Raw genomic sequence first — 14,440 nt, 5'->3', positions numbered from 1 at the left:
GCAAATTAAAAAAAAAATAATATTGAAGTGTACAATAAAAAACAACCAGCAACAACCGTCACGACATGTACACAGATCACTTAATTTTTCTTTACTGATTCTTTAGTAATTTCTATATGCTACATTTTCCAAGGCTACAGTCAGAATCATTCATTGGTAAACAGGGTAAAGAGAAAGTGGAAATTACAAATCTAGCGGTCAATGGCAGAAAACAAACCTATAAGAGCTGAGGGAAGAGGTTAAGTGCTATGCTAGTTAATAAGAATGACAGCTTGCTTTGAATACTCATACTGACTGTCCAGGATATTGAATAAACCTCATTTAAATTAATTTTCATTATTTGTAGAGTCTGTGTTAGATATCTATCATTGTCAGTACTATTAATATTCTTTTCAGAGACCATATTATCAGCATATTTAAATGAAAGCTTTCCTTTTCAATATTTATTAACTCATTAATATTTCTTGGTACTAATATCCTGGTTGTAATATCCAAATTAGTGCCTACTACAAGGTATTTTCTACTGATTAAACTTTTTGAACTAGAAGGTTTTTATTCTCAAGTACTAAAAATGTGCTTGAGCTCCTGAAATTGTGCTTGCTTTCTATACTATTTCTTAATTTAAATGAATGGCATCTAAAATTTACATTTTTGTCTTTTTTTAGTAGGTAGCAGTAAAACAGCATACTGACCAAGCCCTAGTAGCTGACCAAATACGAATTGTGAATGAGGGTGAACACAAAAGTTAATTGATCTTACCTGGGTTGCAGTCTGTGAGGAGGGAGCAGATGGAGAGGAGAACTTTAGAAATGGTTAATGCTGGACTCCAGTTGTCTTTTAAAATGTCCAGGCAGATGACGCCTTGGCTGTTAATGTTACAGTGGTAGATTCTTGTCCGAAACGTTACCTAGAAAAGACAGCATGTCTAAGTACAAAGTGTTCAAGCCAACAATTAGATGATTATTAAGCAATTAAAAAAATTATATGAACTAACATTCTGCTTTCCTGGTTGAAATAACAGTACTCTGCTACCGTCAGTGAAAGACTGGGCAAGATAGAGATATTCCTAAGAAAATAAAGAAAATAAAATCTTCCTCTTCCACCTGTGGCCAGCAGTGGAACTGCTTTGAGCAAGGTGAGAATGGGACATGTTTCCTGAGCTTCCTCTTGCCTTGGTCTCATCAATTTCATTATTTTTGCACGGGGCCAAAAAAAGGTATTCCAGCCCCTGAGATGAACATCCTTCATAACTCAGGCCCACAGCTATTTCAGGCTTTGAAGGAAGGCAGAAGAAGACAGAGTCTTATGCTGTCTTCATCTGTTCATTGTTTGACCCAATAGGTTAAGCTGGAAAAAAGTGGAGGCATCACATCAGTGACTCCTGGAAAAAGTGGAATATGTTTGGGAAGGGCTGCTCAAATAAAATGCTTTTATTTCCAAATTTTAAGTTACAGTTGCATCAGTAGAATTGCTTACACCTTATGGGTTTGTTTTTTTTCTGTAGTTGATTTTGAGGATTTCTGTATCCATTTTGCATTGTCTCCCAGGTGATCCTATATGTTACAAACCAAGGAAGAGATCATTTCTTTTAGCCTCAAATGATGTGCTTCTGCTTCAAGTTGAATATACAAGCCTTTTATTTTGAAGGAAGTTCAGCTATGAAAGTCCACTTCATAGCTCAGAATAAATACTGGGGCTACTGGGTAGCAAGGGACAATATAAAAAACCACCTCTTGGGAGACATCAAGGACTAATTTCTCCACCAGTTCTACCCCAATGACAAGTCAAACCAGATGGTTTTAATGACATGTTCATAACATCTAAAATTAAGATGTACAATGTCAGTCGTCTACCTAATCAGCAATAACCCTGCCAACAGAGGGGCTGATTAGACAGGAGACAACGAGCCCAGTCCATTTTATGTGATCTTCACATATGTCCAATATATATATGTCCAATACAATGTGATCTTCACTAAACTTAGATCGTGCCAGTAACTGGGAGTGCTCATGCACCATCCCTGCTCTACCACACAGATAAACCTGCTTCTGAAGAACAATGGAAATGGAGTGACAGGCATGCTCCTGTCCTGATTTTATTCAGTATCAGAAATCTCAATGATTTCAGTGGCACTGAGATGAGGCCACTTATCAGTAAGCAGAAGAGAGGATATAAGTGAAATAGCGCTGCACCTCGCTTACTTCTATTAAAAATAAATAAATTCTTTAACACACTAAAAAATTCTGCCCCTTTGGATTAAATCAAGCAGCTTTGACAAAATAATGGAAAGAAAAGGTAGTAGATTTCTGGTATTAAAACACTACATTCAACACAAAATAATTTTTCTTGTAAGTACTTTTCTGCATAAATCTGGGAAAGCACTTTTGGACACCACTGTCATGCACCAGTGAGTTCTGTAACAAAGATCCCAGCAAAGCTAGTTTATCAGTTTTTAAACACATCTATGTCTAAATGTATTGCCAATTAATATGATAATTTAATAGTTTGCCACTCCATACCCTACATATTTGTCGGCACTTTCCTTTTTTCCCCTTACAATTGTAGTTTTGCTTATTGTTTTCCAGCCTAAGTGCTTCGCTTCTGGGACTTTTATGAGAATTTAAAATATTTCTAGCATGAATGAGCTCAGTTCATCCACACACTATAGCCAGATGATCTATTCCCCCCGCCCCTTCAGCATTTGGAGTGAAGGAAGTCTTCTGCAAGATCAAGAAAATAGTATTTAGTGATAAAATTAAATGTTCATCTACAAAGGGAAGCTATGTTGAACGAGGAAGGTTGCAAGTACACCGAAGCGGTGAACTACCGTACACAAACTGCACGTCACAAGTGCCCGCCGAAGGAGCTGGTGTGGAGGAGCACGCTGTGAATTCTAGGTCAGTGCTCATTAAGTCCCCAGACTGATTAACTCCCGCCACTCTTACACTTGAGCTATAAGTGAATCAGGGAATGCTTCCTAGCACGATGGTTTATGACTCAGGCAAACACTTTAGTACCTGCTTAATTTTAAGTGTTGTGTGCTTACTGCTCAGTACACTGCTGGAACCAAGTTTTTGCTTAATTCTTTTTCCTGAACAAAGGTGCCTTCCTGTGCTTCCGTGATGAAAAATCTGGGGACTTTATTCAGTGCTATCTGAATACACCAAGTATTAAGATATATGTGGTCTCACCGAATGTGGGGGAAACACATTGAATCAATTGCACAGATTAAATTACACTCTCCAAATTATTTATAGACAGGTCAGTTGGAGCTTATAACCTGCTTAAGAGAAGGCCATCAATTTGAGCCTGTATTTTAGTGTATAACTGTTTTGCTGTCAGCTGAGAGGACAGACACATTGCCACATGTTCCCCTGCCTCGGTTGCTTTTGAAGCATTGAAGCAAGGACACTGGGAATTTGGCAGGATTCAGAGAGCCACTGGGATGAATGGGGGTAGTTCGTGTCTTTCATAACCTGTTCAACACTTCATCGCCATCTTAGTCTATCTGGTGGATAAATGTAGGTGGGACTACACCCGTTTGTAGTTGGAAGGCTATTTTTAGCAAATATTTAGACCTGAAATGTCGCAGTTTTTCACTAAGAGCATATCTGAAACCCGTGACACTGCGGTGCCCACTCACAAGATAAGGCTTGCTGCTTATCACCGACAAATATGTCACTGACTTGCCAAACATGCCAGTGCACTTTAAAATGCCTGCCTAAGTACACAGAGACATTTTAATGACAAAAACCATAAAAGTTTTCAGAATTTCAAAAGAAGCTGTATTAATGACAGTCTTAATGTGCTGGGACCTGTGGACCGACAGTGGCAGGTAGTGGTGCTCTTATCCCAAAGCCGCAGGGTACTACTGTGAGGACATAGTGCTTTCCTCAGCCAGGTATTGCCTCAGATTGCAACTAACATGGGAAAGGCTGATACGTAACTTTCTGGATTTTGTTTACCATACCCACATTTTGAAGTTATGCAGGGTTGTTCCTATTATACGCGGTACAGAAAAACCAAGCGATAATACCATACCAGGGGAACTACATTTTCTTTATTACAGTCATATTTTTAACTTTGATGCTACTTAAATGGTTGCTATAAACGCTGCACTCTAATTCTATTTATCCCCTAATGAAAACACCTAAACCCATGCAGGGGCTTAAGGGAGTGTGTGGGTGTACAGGAGAAGTTATCATCAGACAATTGAAAGGTAGAAAAGTAATCTGTCTTCTTTTTTTTTTTTTTTTTTTAATAACAACTGTCCTTTATGGATTTACTCTCCTTGATTCTGCAATTTTAAGAGGGTATCTCATTTTTGTTGAATAAAAGTGCAGGTCAGAAAAATGTGAATTACAGGAAATAGGGAAAAATGCAACTACCTTCTGAAACCTGTAAGAGTACTATAAACAAGCTTTTGAAAGGTAATGATAAGGAATTTATATTCAATCAGTTTTGGAAGTAAACAATAATAAACTCATCTGTTTATCTACTGCTGAATGCTGAACCCTTCTGAATACTGTAAAACAGAATTAAACAAATACCCTCCCCCCCTTTATATATAGTCTCTAAGAAGAAAATGAGGTTATCTATTCAAAAGGAGGAGAAAAAATGATTAGAGAGAAAGGAAGTACATGCAAAGCTGTGGCTGGCTGTTCACTGAATAAGTTTTAGGACTGAATACAGACTGTTTATAAAACCTGGGAAAACTGAATTAAGATGGATTTCAGTTGAGTGATTGGAGGCAACTGGTTGTAGGAAAGATAAAGCACTCCTGGATCTCAGAGTGACTTTGAATACCAGTTTTGCAGTATGAGGTAGTCCTAAAACCACTCACTATCTCTCCTTTGCCCTGAATGTTCCCATGTTAGGTCTAAACCCAAGCAGCCACTGCGGCATTGACATCCAGGTATGTGACTTGCTTAACCTTCACTGTGAGATTCAGAGACAGGCACGTCAAAGCATCACCGGTCTGCAAGGGCTGGTCCCACAAAGACATCTGACGCACTTTCAGACTCCAGTGAATTCAGTCACAATTCTCTTCAAAAAGGTATGAGGAGGAAGAAACAATTATTCGGTTTTGCATATTAGCATGCAAAGGGTTACAGTGTGCACACAGGAATTGCTTTCTTCAGCCTGTTTGGGTTCAAACCCTCACCTGCTGTTCCTCATTCCTCCCACTGAAGCCTGATGACTGTGCAGGGAGAGATGAAAGATTCCCAGAGTCAACAGGAGAATAAACAAAACCAACCCTATTTTGCTCGGCCAACACTGGAAGCAGGGCTGAGATCCCAGGGCTCTCATTCCCACCGTTTTGGAAAGTTCCTTTCAAGCTCTTTCATATCTTACAAGGGTGCATTCCCACGTGCCTGCCTGAGATGAAACTTCTGTCTTCCTCAACTATTCCCCAGGAGTTCCGTTTTAATAAAATTGCAGTGGCAATACCTGAAGTGGAGAAGTTGTACTGCATACACAAAAGGTTATATATATTTTTTTTTAAAAAATGATGTCATTTATAATGATGTTCATGGGGCTCAGGAGGGATTAAATAGTTCCCATCTCAGTTTGTCAGGCTTTATGAGCAATAGATTTGTCTGCTCAAATAGAGAGAATAATAAAAACAAGATGAGACCTACACTCTTTAGTCATATTAGAAAAAATCCTTTAAAACAACCTAAATGAAAAATACCTGTAGCTCAGAGTGACACAGTGTTCGTGCAATAACCTTCACATTAATTAGCATCCTTAAATTTCTTACAGAGTGCCCTTCATTTTATTTATACCCAGCACTGAGGCTGCCTTTCTAAGAGAGGGTGGTCCACCTCTGGTTTGTAACTACAGATTTGTAGCATGCACGCGAACAATCATTGAGATACTTAAGGGATTATCACATAAAGTGCATAGTAAATGACAGACTGAAGCTCACTATTAAAGAGCACAATATAAATATACACCAAGAAATGAACTTCAGCCAGTTTTTAAAAAACCCTGTCACACCTAATTTTAGTTGGTAAAGAATACCTAGAGTTTATTTTATCGAAGGAAAATATGTCATCTGCATTAGCAGGAAAAAAATTGCAATTACTTTTGCTTGATAGAATCCACATGAGTTAACCTTTAATATCACTGAAAATGAAACAGTATGCAGTATGAGTAATTATTCATTATATTCACAGTAATTACGAAGCTGAGTAACTACTCACACTGTCTCATTGGACAGACTGCTGCAGGAAAAAAAATACTGACTAAGCACAGCAATACTAGGCTTCTACATTATACAAGTACTTATTTTGCACACAGATTTACTAGCAGAAAAAGTAAAAAGGGACCTTGGTGATCTTTGATGTACCTGAAAGGGCAAATAAAAAAATATCCTAAAAGGTACAAAGTTTTATGAAAATGAAGGAAGAGCAGGACAGAACAAGGGCAATAGATTACCGTTCGGGTTAAGGACATTGACAACAGAAACAACACTGTAAGGTGCAAAGCATCAAAAGCTTTCTCTGACAAAGTCAATATGAATTTTTATAAAATGATTTTCATTTAATCAGCATAATCTTTCTTACACTTAGTAATTCCATATGGAAAGTCAGCAATAAAATCCTGTTATAGAGAGTAAAATTTTTAAAGTTTTATTGGTCATTTAACTTTTATAAAATAAATCCTCCCTTTCACAGTTGAAAGCATGCAGGCCGTATTGTTGTACATGCACGCCTAAGTTCACAAAAGTGCTCCTTCATGTTCGCTTTAATGCAGTTCAACTCTTCTCACCTAAATGTGAGCAAGCCTAGCACACAGCACCATTTTTATTCTACATGAAAAAAATTGTATATCACCATGTGACAGGCGGTACCTGGTGTTTCACTGTTCTTCCTAATTCTGTTACGCTTCTGTAAGAAGGGAGCTCATGGATGTGCTCAGGGAACTGAGGCAGTGGCAGGCACAGGGCTCCAGGCACAGGGCTGCCGGTCGGTGGGACATGTGGGCAGGCTACGACAGGCACTTCAAGTGCTAAACTTTATTCTAAGAAACCTTGGCTATTTCTTTCTCACCCAGTTTTAACAGTCTTTGGGTATTTAGGTGATGCCTACATAAATTCTAGGCAGAGTGATGTCAAACCCATAGTTTTCTGTCCTAACCAGTTCATCTGCTCTTATTCTATAGTAATGATGTACATAAAATTCTTGCTCTCACATATGTATATATATATCTCTATGTGTGTAAAAGAAGACAAGAAAGAACATGGATATATGATGTATTTTTAGATCATGTGGATTTTATGCAGTAGTAAAACATGCCTGATATGGCAGAATTATGTAGTTTCTGAAACATCCAATAGACGTCACAAGTCCTGTCTTGAAAATATATTTGGCAAGCATAATGCAAACCACTGCTGTGAGGCAGAAGATATTCCCCATAAGATACCTCTACAGGCCCTTTTGAAGAACTTCGTATACTGGGTATGTATAGGAAATGGGAAGAAATGATGAACCACCTAAATTTTGGTGAGGGAAACCAGGAAAAGTTTAGTTGGATAGAGCCGATTTCATCAAGACTAAATAAATCAACGCAAATTACCGATCTAAATTATATTGAAAACAGACTGAAAAAGGCGGCTGTTCATTAGAAGAAATGGCAATTCAATCTGGCAATAACTAGAAGAAATATCAGACAACTGAATTCAAAGGAAATCTCTGAGACTTACATGGTATTGCCCTATCAAATGTGACCTTTACCTTTATTTGCAATACAATGTAGTTATTGATCGTTTCCTCAGCCTAACATATTTCTGCTTGCATCTCTTTCCACTTTACATCTCTGTGATTCTTTCATGTTGAGAGACATTAAAGTTTCTCAAGGAGCTGCCTGGGTATGACCTGTCCCAAGCTCTGCACCGCTGCACGCTGCTCTATAGGTTCAGCGTTACCTGAACATATGGGACCTATGGGATGAACCAAGTTTCACTGCAGGTGGTGCAAGGATGGGAATGGCATGCTGCAGTTCACGTGTCTGGGAAGAGCTGCTCCAAGAAGAGCAGGACTGGGGCTGATGCTGCTAGCTCTGGCAATGGTCTGCTGGTGGTAGGTTGTCCATTTCTCCCTATTAAAGGCTCCCGTGCATCCGATTTCTGCCTGCAGCCACCCAAAATCTTTGCTTGCTGGGAAAGCCTGCCAACTCCATTTATTGTCATGGATGAAGGATCCACGGGCTGCTTTCAGCAAGACGTAAATAGCAAAGCCGGGTAGGAACAAGGGAGCGTGGAGGCACAGCAAAGGGGCCGGGGGAGGCAGCGGTGTGGGAATGCGCCAGGCGAGGGACCACCAGGCAGTCAGGAAGAGGAGGATGGGGAGGGCAGGAGGCAGCCAAGAGAAGCTGTGGGCAGCACAGCATGGCACTGAGAGCTAACGTGATGTGACAGAGGCTATGAGAGAAGTATGACCAGCCAAATGAATGTAAGGGATAACAGTGACAGGAGACCATTGCATCTGAAGGCTGGTCATGTGATGGTGATACCTGGGACAGGGGCAAGAGAAGGCAGAACCTTGCCTGCACCAAGGTTGCAGAGATGGTAAACAACGATGATCAAACAGGCTGTACTGAAGGTTATTCCGAGCCCGAGAGCTTCAAATGTGAATTGTGTTAAGAGCGATACATGCAAGTTAAAGTGTGGGTCTGCCTTGTAAGGTTCATTATAACAATTTAGGTTAGAAATACCAAGGAATGCTTATTTTTTCTCATCTACTTTTGTAAGCACTGTTTTTCTATTACGCTGCAGTTAAAAGTGTCCTTAACAGCCAATCACATATAAAGTAAGCATGAAAAAGCGGAGTAGAAGCCAGAACAGAAAGAACTTCCCTTCATAGATGAGGCTGAATTTATGAAATAGGTAGAAAGTTTCTGTCACAGGAGAAGGATTTCACTTAATGATATTTAGTGCACAAAGATTAGTGCTACATGACAATTGCACATAAAAATTCGAAGAGATGTTTAACATTGCCATTAAGCCCGGATTCTATAGACACTGTGCACTGTATTTACAAAGGAAAAAGACCCTCCCTGCAGTCCAACAGTTGATTTAAAACAGTTAAGCTTTCAAATGCTGAGAATAATTTTTCAATCAGTCGGTAGACATAGGAGATTTACAAGGAGGAAATAGAGATTTCTGTTATTTTAATTTTGATTTAGAGATGATTTAGCATATTGCAGCTTTCAAGTCCTGCAAACCATTTTTCAGTCAGCTGAGATTAAAGTCCCTAGCAAGATTAATTGTAGAGTTGGGATTAAGAGATTTTATAAATCACTCAAATTCAAAAATAAAGCTAGAAGAGTGCTAGGATAATGATAGATATATACATATTGTATCAGCTACAGCTAAATTGAATTGACACTGTAATAGACTGAACGCAGTCAAATATGAGAGTAGAAGTTATTAATAAAGATTATTCTTGATAAAAATGCAGACACCACCGCAGTGACAATTCCTGGGGGGAAAGTTCTCTTGAAGAGCATTCATTTTTCTACAAACACCTGTATGAAAGACTCTTGGTGTGGCTCCCTGATTTGTCAAGGCTTTCTGCCTCACGAGGACAGTATGCAGGATAATTAAATTATTGCCCTTCCTTCAATAACTATAGTGTACATAATGATGCGGTGTTAATAATTTGTTGTGATGGCTAAACTTTACAGATCTCAGATCAAAAGGTTGCATACTTGGGAATTCACCAATTTCTTATGTGGACTGAGGACAGAAACTGAGCTGAAATTCTTTCTGTCAGATCAGGCTGACTAAAATATGTGATAACCCCTGTTCATATACACGTGTGTGTATATATATATACACGGACACCCACAGATACACCCCTCCCACACAAGAGACATCTAGTTATGCGTAGCTATATATCCCATTCAATACCCCAAAGAAAGAGACAGCAAAAGAGAGAACTTTCCTTTGTTAAAGCCAAGGGGCGAACTGTCTGAACCCACTAAGGATGAAAGGAAGATAGTTAGCAGGAAAAAGAAATCTCAAAGGTATTATAAAAAAAGGTTGAGGAGTCATTAAGGCCCTGGAGAAATGTAAGGTTATTCCCTTGGCAGGCCATCTAAGTATTTTTAGTTATTTATTTAAGTGGCTGCTCTGAACAGGGCATAAGCTTTCTCTGTTCTTCAGCCCACTGCACTACAAGGGAGATACTGTATTTTTGGGCTGAAGCAAAACCTCACCTTGTGACCAAGACTGAAGCCTCAGCAGCATCTGGCCTTTAGCAGAAGGTGAGATAATGTCCCCATCTATGCCTCGCTTTGTCTGTTCCATAACTTCCTCCTGTCTGGCATCTCATAAACCCAACGCGATACTTACGATGCAGCTGAAAAGAGAACGGTGATTCCGCAGGCTGCCTGCTTTCTTGCTGACTCAGCCAACTGGGTGCTCAGCTAATTTCTGCAGTGCTACAGAAACTTCCTCGCAGTGGAGGTGAGGAAATATTTTTAATTGATGAGACCCTCCCAGAAAGCCAAAGTTAATTTGTCAGTTCTCAGATGAGCTGTTCTAAAAATCGTGTTTTCTGGTTGTAGAGATAAATCGGAGTTAGGCTGGGATGGCCCTCTATCACTCCTACTCAGTCTGCATCAGTCACACATAGATAAACTTTTTGGGGGTTTACTCCTTGGCACGAAGGTGCTGCAGTTGTGAGTGATGCCAAATGTCGTTGCTTTAAAAGGAAAGCAAAGCTGAAAAGGTCAGTGACCTCTGGCTCCAAAAATACGGAGTTCAGTTTCAAGGCATGAGCCAAAGCTGAAAGACTGAAATAGACTGACTGACTTCAAAGGGAGAAAAAAAGAGCATCATGAGAGCAAATTACACTCTGACTTACCACGTGGTATATTCTGTTTTGGTGAAGAATAACTTAATTTGATATGATGCTTATGGCTTAACTTTTGAGAGACACTGACAAGCTAAAGAGAGACAAAAAGAAAACTACGGACCTGGAGGGGAAAGACTTGTTGGTGCAGACTGGAAGGGAAACCTGATGGCAGTGATGCATTGCTATACAAAACTAGGAAAGTGAACTGGACCACAAAAGATAATTAGAGGATGTAAAGAAAAGAGATAAGGCTTTGAAATCTTAAGAGGATGTGATGTTGAAGGCTACAAAGGTGTAAAAAATGAAGAAATACATAAAAATGAAAGTTTTGGGTAGACACTTTCTATTTCAACAAAACCTGAATGAATGAGTGATTCACTTTCTTTTACGTGATAAAGACAAGTGGGAAAGCAGGTTAACTATCTAGAAGAACAAGTGAAAATTATACATTTGTTAAACACCCCCCCAAATATAGGCCAAACATGTTTTCTTCATGTGCAATTATGCTCTCAGATGTTTAATTTTATTTTAAATAATCTTTTCCAATATGCAGCAAGGTGCCCAATGATCAGAGTAGGCATCAATGGTTTATAGAAGGAATCTGGATCCTTCAGAAAATACGGAGAACTTTGTATAATCCAAACCAAACAATGGTTACACCACAAATGTATAATAAATAATAACAATAAAACCAATAATAATAATTATAATAATAATAAAAAATTCCAGATTCCACCTTCAATATATTTTTCTTATTTTAAAAATTATTTTACCCTTCCCAACATCCATGTGCATCATGCACATGCACAATAACAGAGTGCACAGCATCTGAGAATAGATAAGGAAAAGGGATTGTGGAAATCTTTCAGCAGATTTTAATACACTTTGGATTAGGCCCTTTAACAGTAACTATGTTATGTGACATGGATATTTGCCTTTGGAACTTCAGCCTGGGTCAAGTAATTGCATCTGGGAAATACAGTTTCTGTTTCTTCCCAGGTCTTCTGTGGTCACATTTTTGGAAGATCAATTTTGACAGTACTCATTTAAATGTTTCCTTGCTTCATAGTAGAAGAGGGATAAAAATGGCCCACAGAAATCTCAGGAGTAATGTATGAATTCAATCACAGTGAGAAATGTGAATTAGACCCTTTCTGCTATGTACTTACAGGGACGTAATCTTGCCAACACTCAGGAATACATTTTATGTCTTTCTCGGTACATTCCACAGTCTTGTACTTTATCTCTAGATTTTTTAAGATGATTGAGCCATAAGAAGTGGGACTATACTTAGAAAAAATATCTAAGTTGATCTATTCCCATAATCCTAGGACCTATGATTTTGAGAATAGCACCAAATATCACAAATCATGCAGTGAAGTAGAAGAGATGTCAACACACAGTGACACAGATAGCACTGTACCATGAGGCCATATGTTACGTTCCATGCACTCACTACCTCCCTTTTACTAGAAATAAGTGTGTGGAGAACATATTTAACCACCCTTTCCCAATGATGCCGACTGGCAGCAGCTACCTTATGACAAGCAGTCATCTTCCCACGCTGCTTTATACAAGGGATTTTTCGAACTATTTTACCTATGAATCAGTTTGATAGGGTCTGGAAAACAGGTGTAATGAAACAGCAACAGGTTGAGAGATCCTACAACCTAGGATCCTACAAATCCTGTCATTTACAACAGTGGCTGAAGTGAACAGAATAAGAATGCACGTGTACAAAGTATGCTAGCGACATAGTTCTATCTGACGTTGTCCCCTCTGCACATGTACTCATTACCTTCTTACAGATAACAGTGTCCTTCATCATAAATACTGGCCTTTTAGTAATACAATATGGCAACAACAACTCTCTCATCCTGTATCAAGCAGTAAATTTTCATATAATTTATATGCACATGCTTCTTACAATGACAACTGGCATTGAGATGAAGGCAGACTAAAAAAATCTATTACAAAGCAGGACAAGAACCACCTCTTTGCTTGATATTTCATTAATAATCAATGCACAGCTGCCTTACTCGTGACTCAAAATAATACAGCTGCCAAGCACAACTGAGTGTGGACTGAAAAAGTCTTTACCTCATGGTGAAACAGCAAACTGGACCTTCACCTTCTGTTTTAAAAGGATGCCTATTGCATATATTGCCTCAAGACTCAACAGATTCAACAGAGAATGACAAAAGATATCCCTCCAGCTTGTCTTTCAGATCTAGTTCTTTACATATTAGGTTTGGATCTCTGAGAGAACTTCAAGCTCTATTTTATACTCAGTAAATCCATTTAGTGGATATGCCAATATCCCCTAACTAATATAATTTTAATTTGCTGGGGGACTGAATGTAACCCTTACGTTTTGGCTACTGCAAACAGATTAAGCCCAGGAAAGAAGCAAACAAAAGAGGACTGTTAACACAGACCTTGCAAAGCAAGTCAGAAGTCTGGACTGGCCTGGAGTGGGAGGGAGGCAGGGAGAACAGGGCATTGCCCCAGCTCAGTGTGCTCAAAGCTTTAACTAACTGAAGGAGAAGTTAAAAAAGTTTCAAATTCTTTTATGAAGTTTCATTTTTTTTTTCTCCACAGTGTAATCACAGTTACCTAAATCAGAAAATGTGCAGTCAGCAAGGTGTACAACTCCTGTAAGACTTGTCAGTGACCTCAAAGCTTCCCTAAATTGGAACACTAGAAGTGCGAAACAAAGTTAGACAATTTCTAATACTGTTACACTGACCCATCTTTAGGTCACTGGCTAGAAAGTCCAATTTACAGAATGCCAAGTACTTTGAATTCACATCTCATTCTTTTTTAATTTTTTTTCCTGATAATATCCATGCTAGCTACTATAAACATAACCACTGTGGCATTAAAATTCCGTTTATAACCATTTCTCTTTCAATAGTGTACTCACAGTAATCAAATAGAAACCAGATACTCGCTCTTTTAATGCAACACCCTTCTATTACAGACCAGCGTGGCATATCAACTTTTTCACAAATGTGTCAAAAAGAAGGTAAATACTTTTGCTCCCATAGCTCCTCCTGCGAAGATGTTCCAAAGCCTCACTCTCCACACTGGCAAGGTAAACAACTGACTTCTTTTCACTTTGTTTCATAAAAGCAGGCCCATCAATTTATTTGACTCCATTAACAGCCCTGTGGTGTAAATTTTCCCAGCTTCTGTTCCTTTTAGTGAACATGTGTGTTAAGAATTGTACTCAAGTCTTCCAGATAAGGTCGTACAAGTGTTTTGTGTGTGATATTGGTAATTCCTTATCTGATGCATCTTAGGAGTGTATTTACCTTTTTTATAGATGCATTAGATGAGTGGTTTGTAATAATCCTGTGATCACCCAATAAACCCCCATTTCGACATCTTCCCTCAGCAATTACTACTACTGGTTATCGATCACATTCTACTACTACATTTCACCCCATTTCTGTTTTTCCAGTCTTCATAATCACTAGATTTTTCCTGTTTGACATTCCGAGCCTACCTGAACAAGGTAATGGTCTACCACCTTCATGTTATCAATACAGTTCTATGTTTGTGGTTAG

General features: G+C 38.8%; 1 protein-coding gene across 4 annotated transcripts in view; it reads right to left on the bottom strand.

Annotated features, from left to right (window-relative positions):
• Nucleotides 1-14,440, bottom strand: part of LOC101922823 (ubiquitin-conjugating enzyme E2 E2) — a 217,903-nt gene that overhangs the window by 23,540 nt on the left and 179,923 nt on the right. For all 4 annotated transcript variants that reach the window (XM_055803737.1, XM_055803735.1, XM_055803736.1 and 1 more), the window contains one exon: nt 760-907. In XM_055803737.1, coding sequence (XP_055659712.1) covers nt 760-907 — 148 coding nt within the window. The remainder of the gene's footprint in view (nt 1-759; nt 908-14,440) is intronic.

The sequence above is a fragment of the Falco peregrinus genome, chromosome 5 (genome assembly GCF_023634155.1).
Source record: "Falco peregrinus isolate bFalPer1 chromosome 5, bFalPer1.pri, whole genome shotgun sequence".
In the NCBI taxonomy this organism is placed as follows: Eukaryota; Metazoa; Chordata; class Aves; order Falconiformes; family Falconidae; genus Falco; species Falco peregrinus.
Note: the sequence above shows the minus strand (reverse complement) of the source record. Positions and strands in the feature narration are given on the sequence as shown.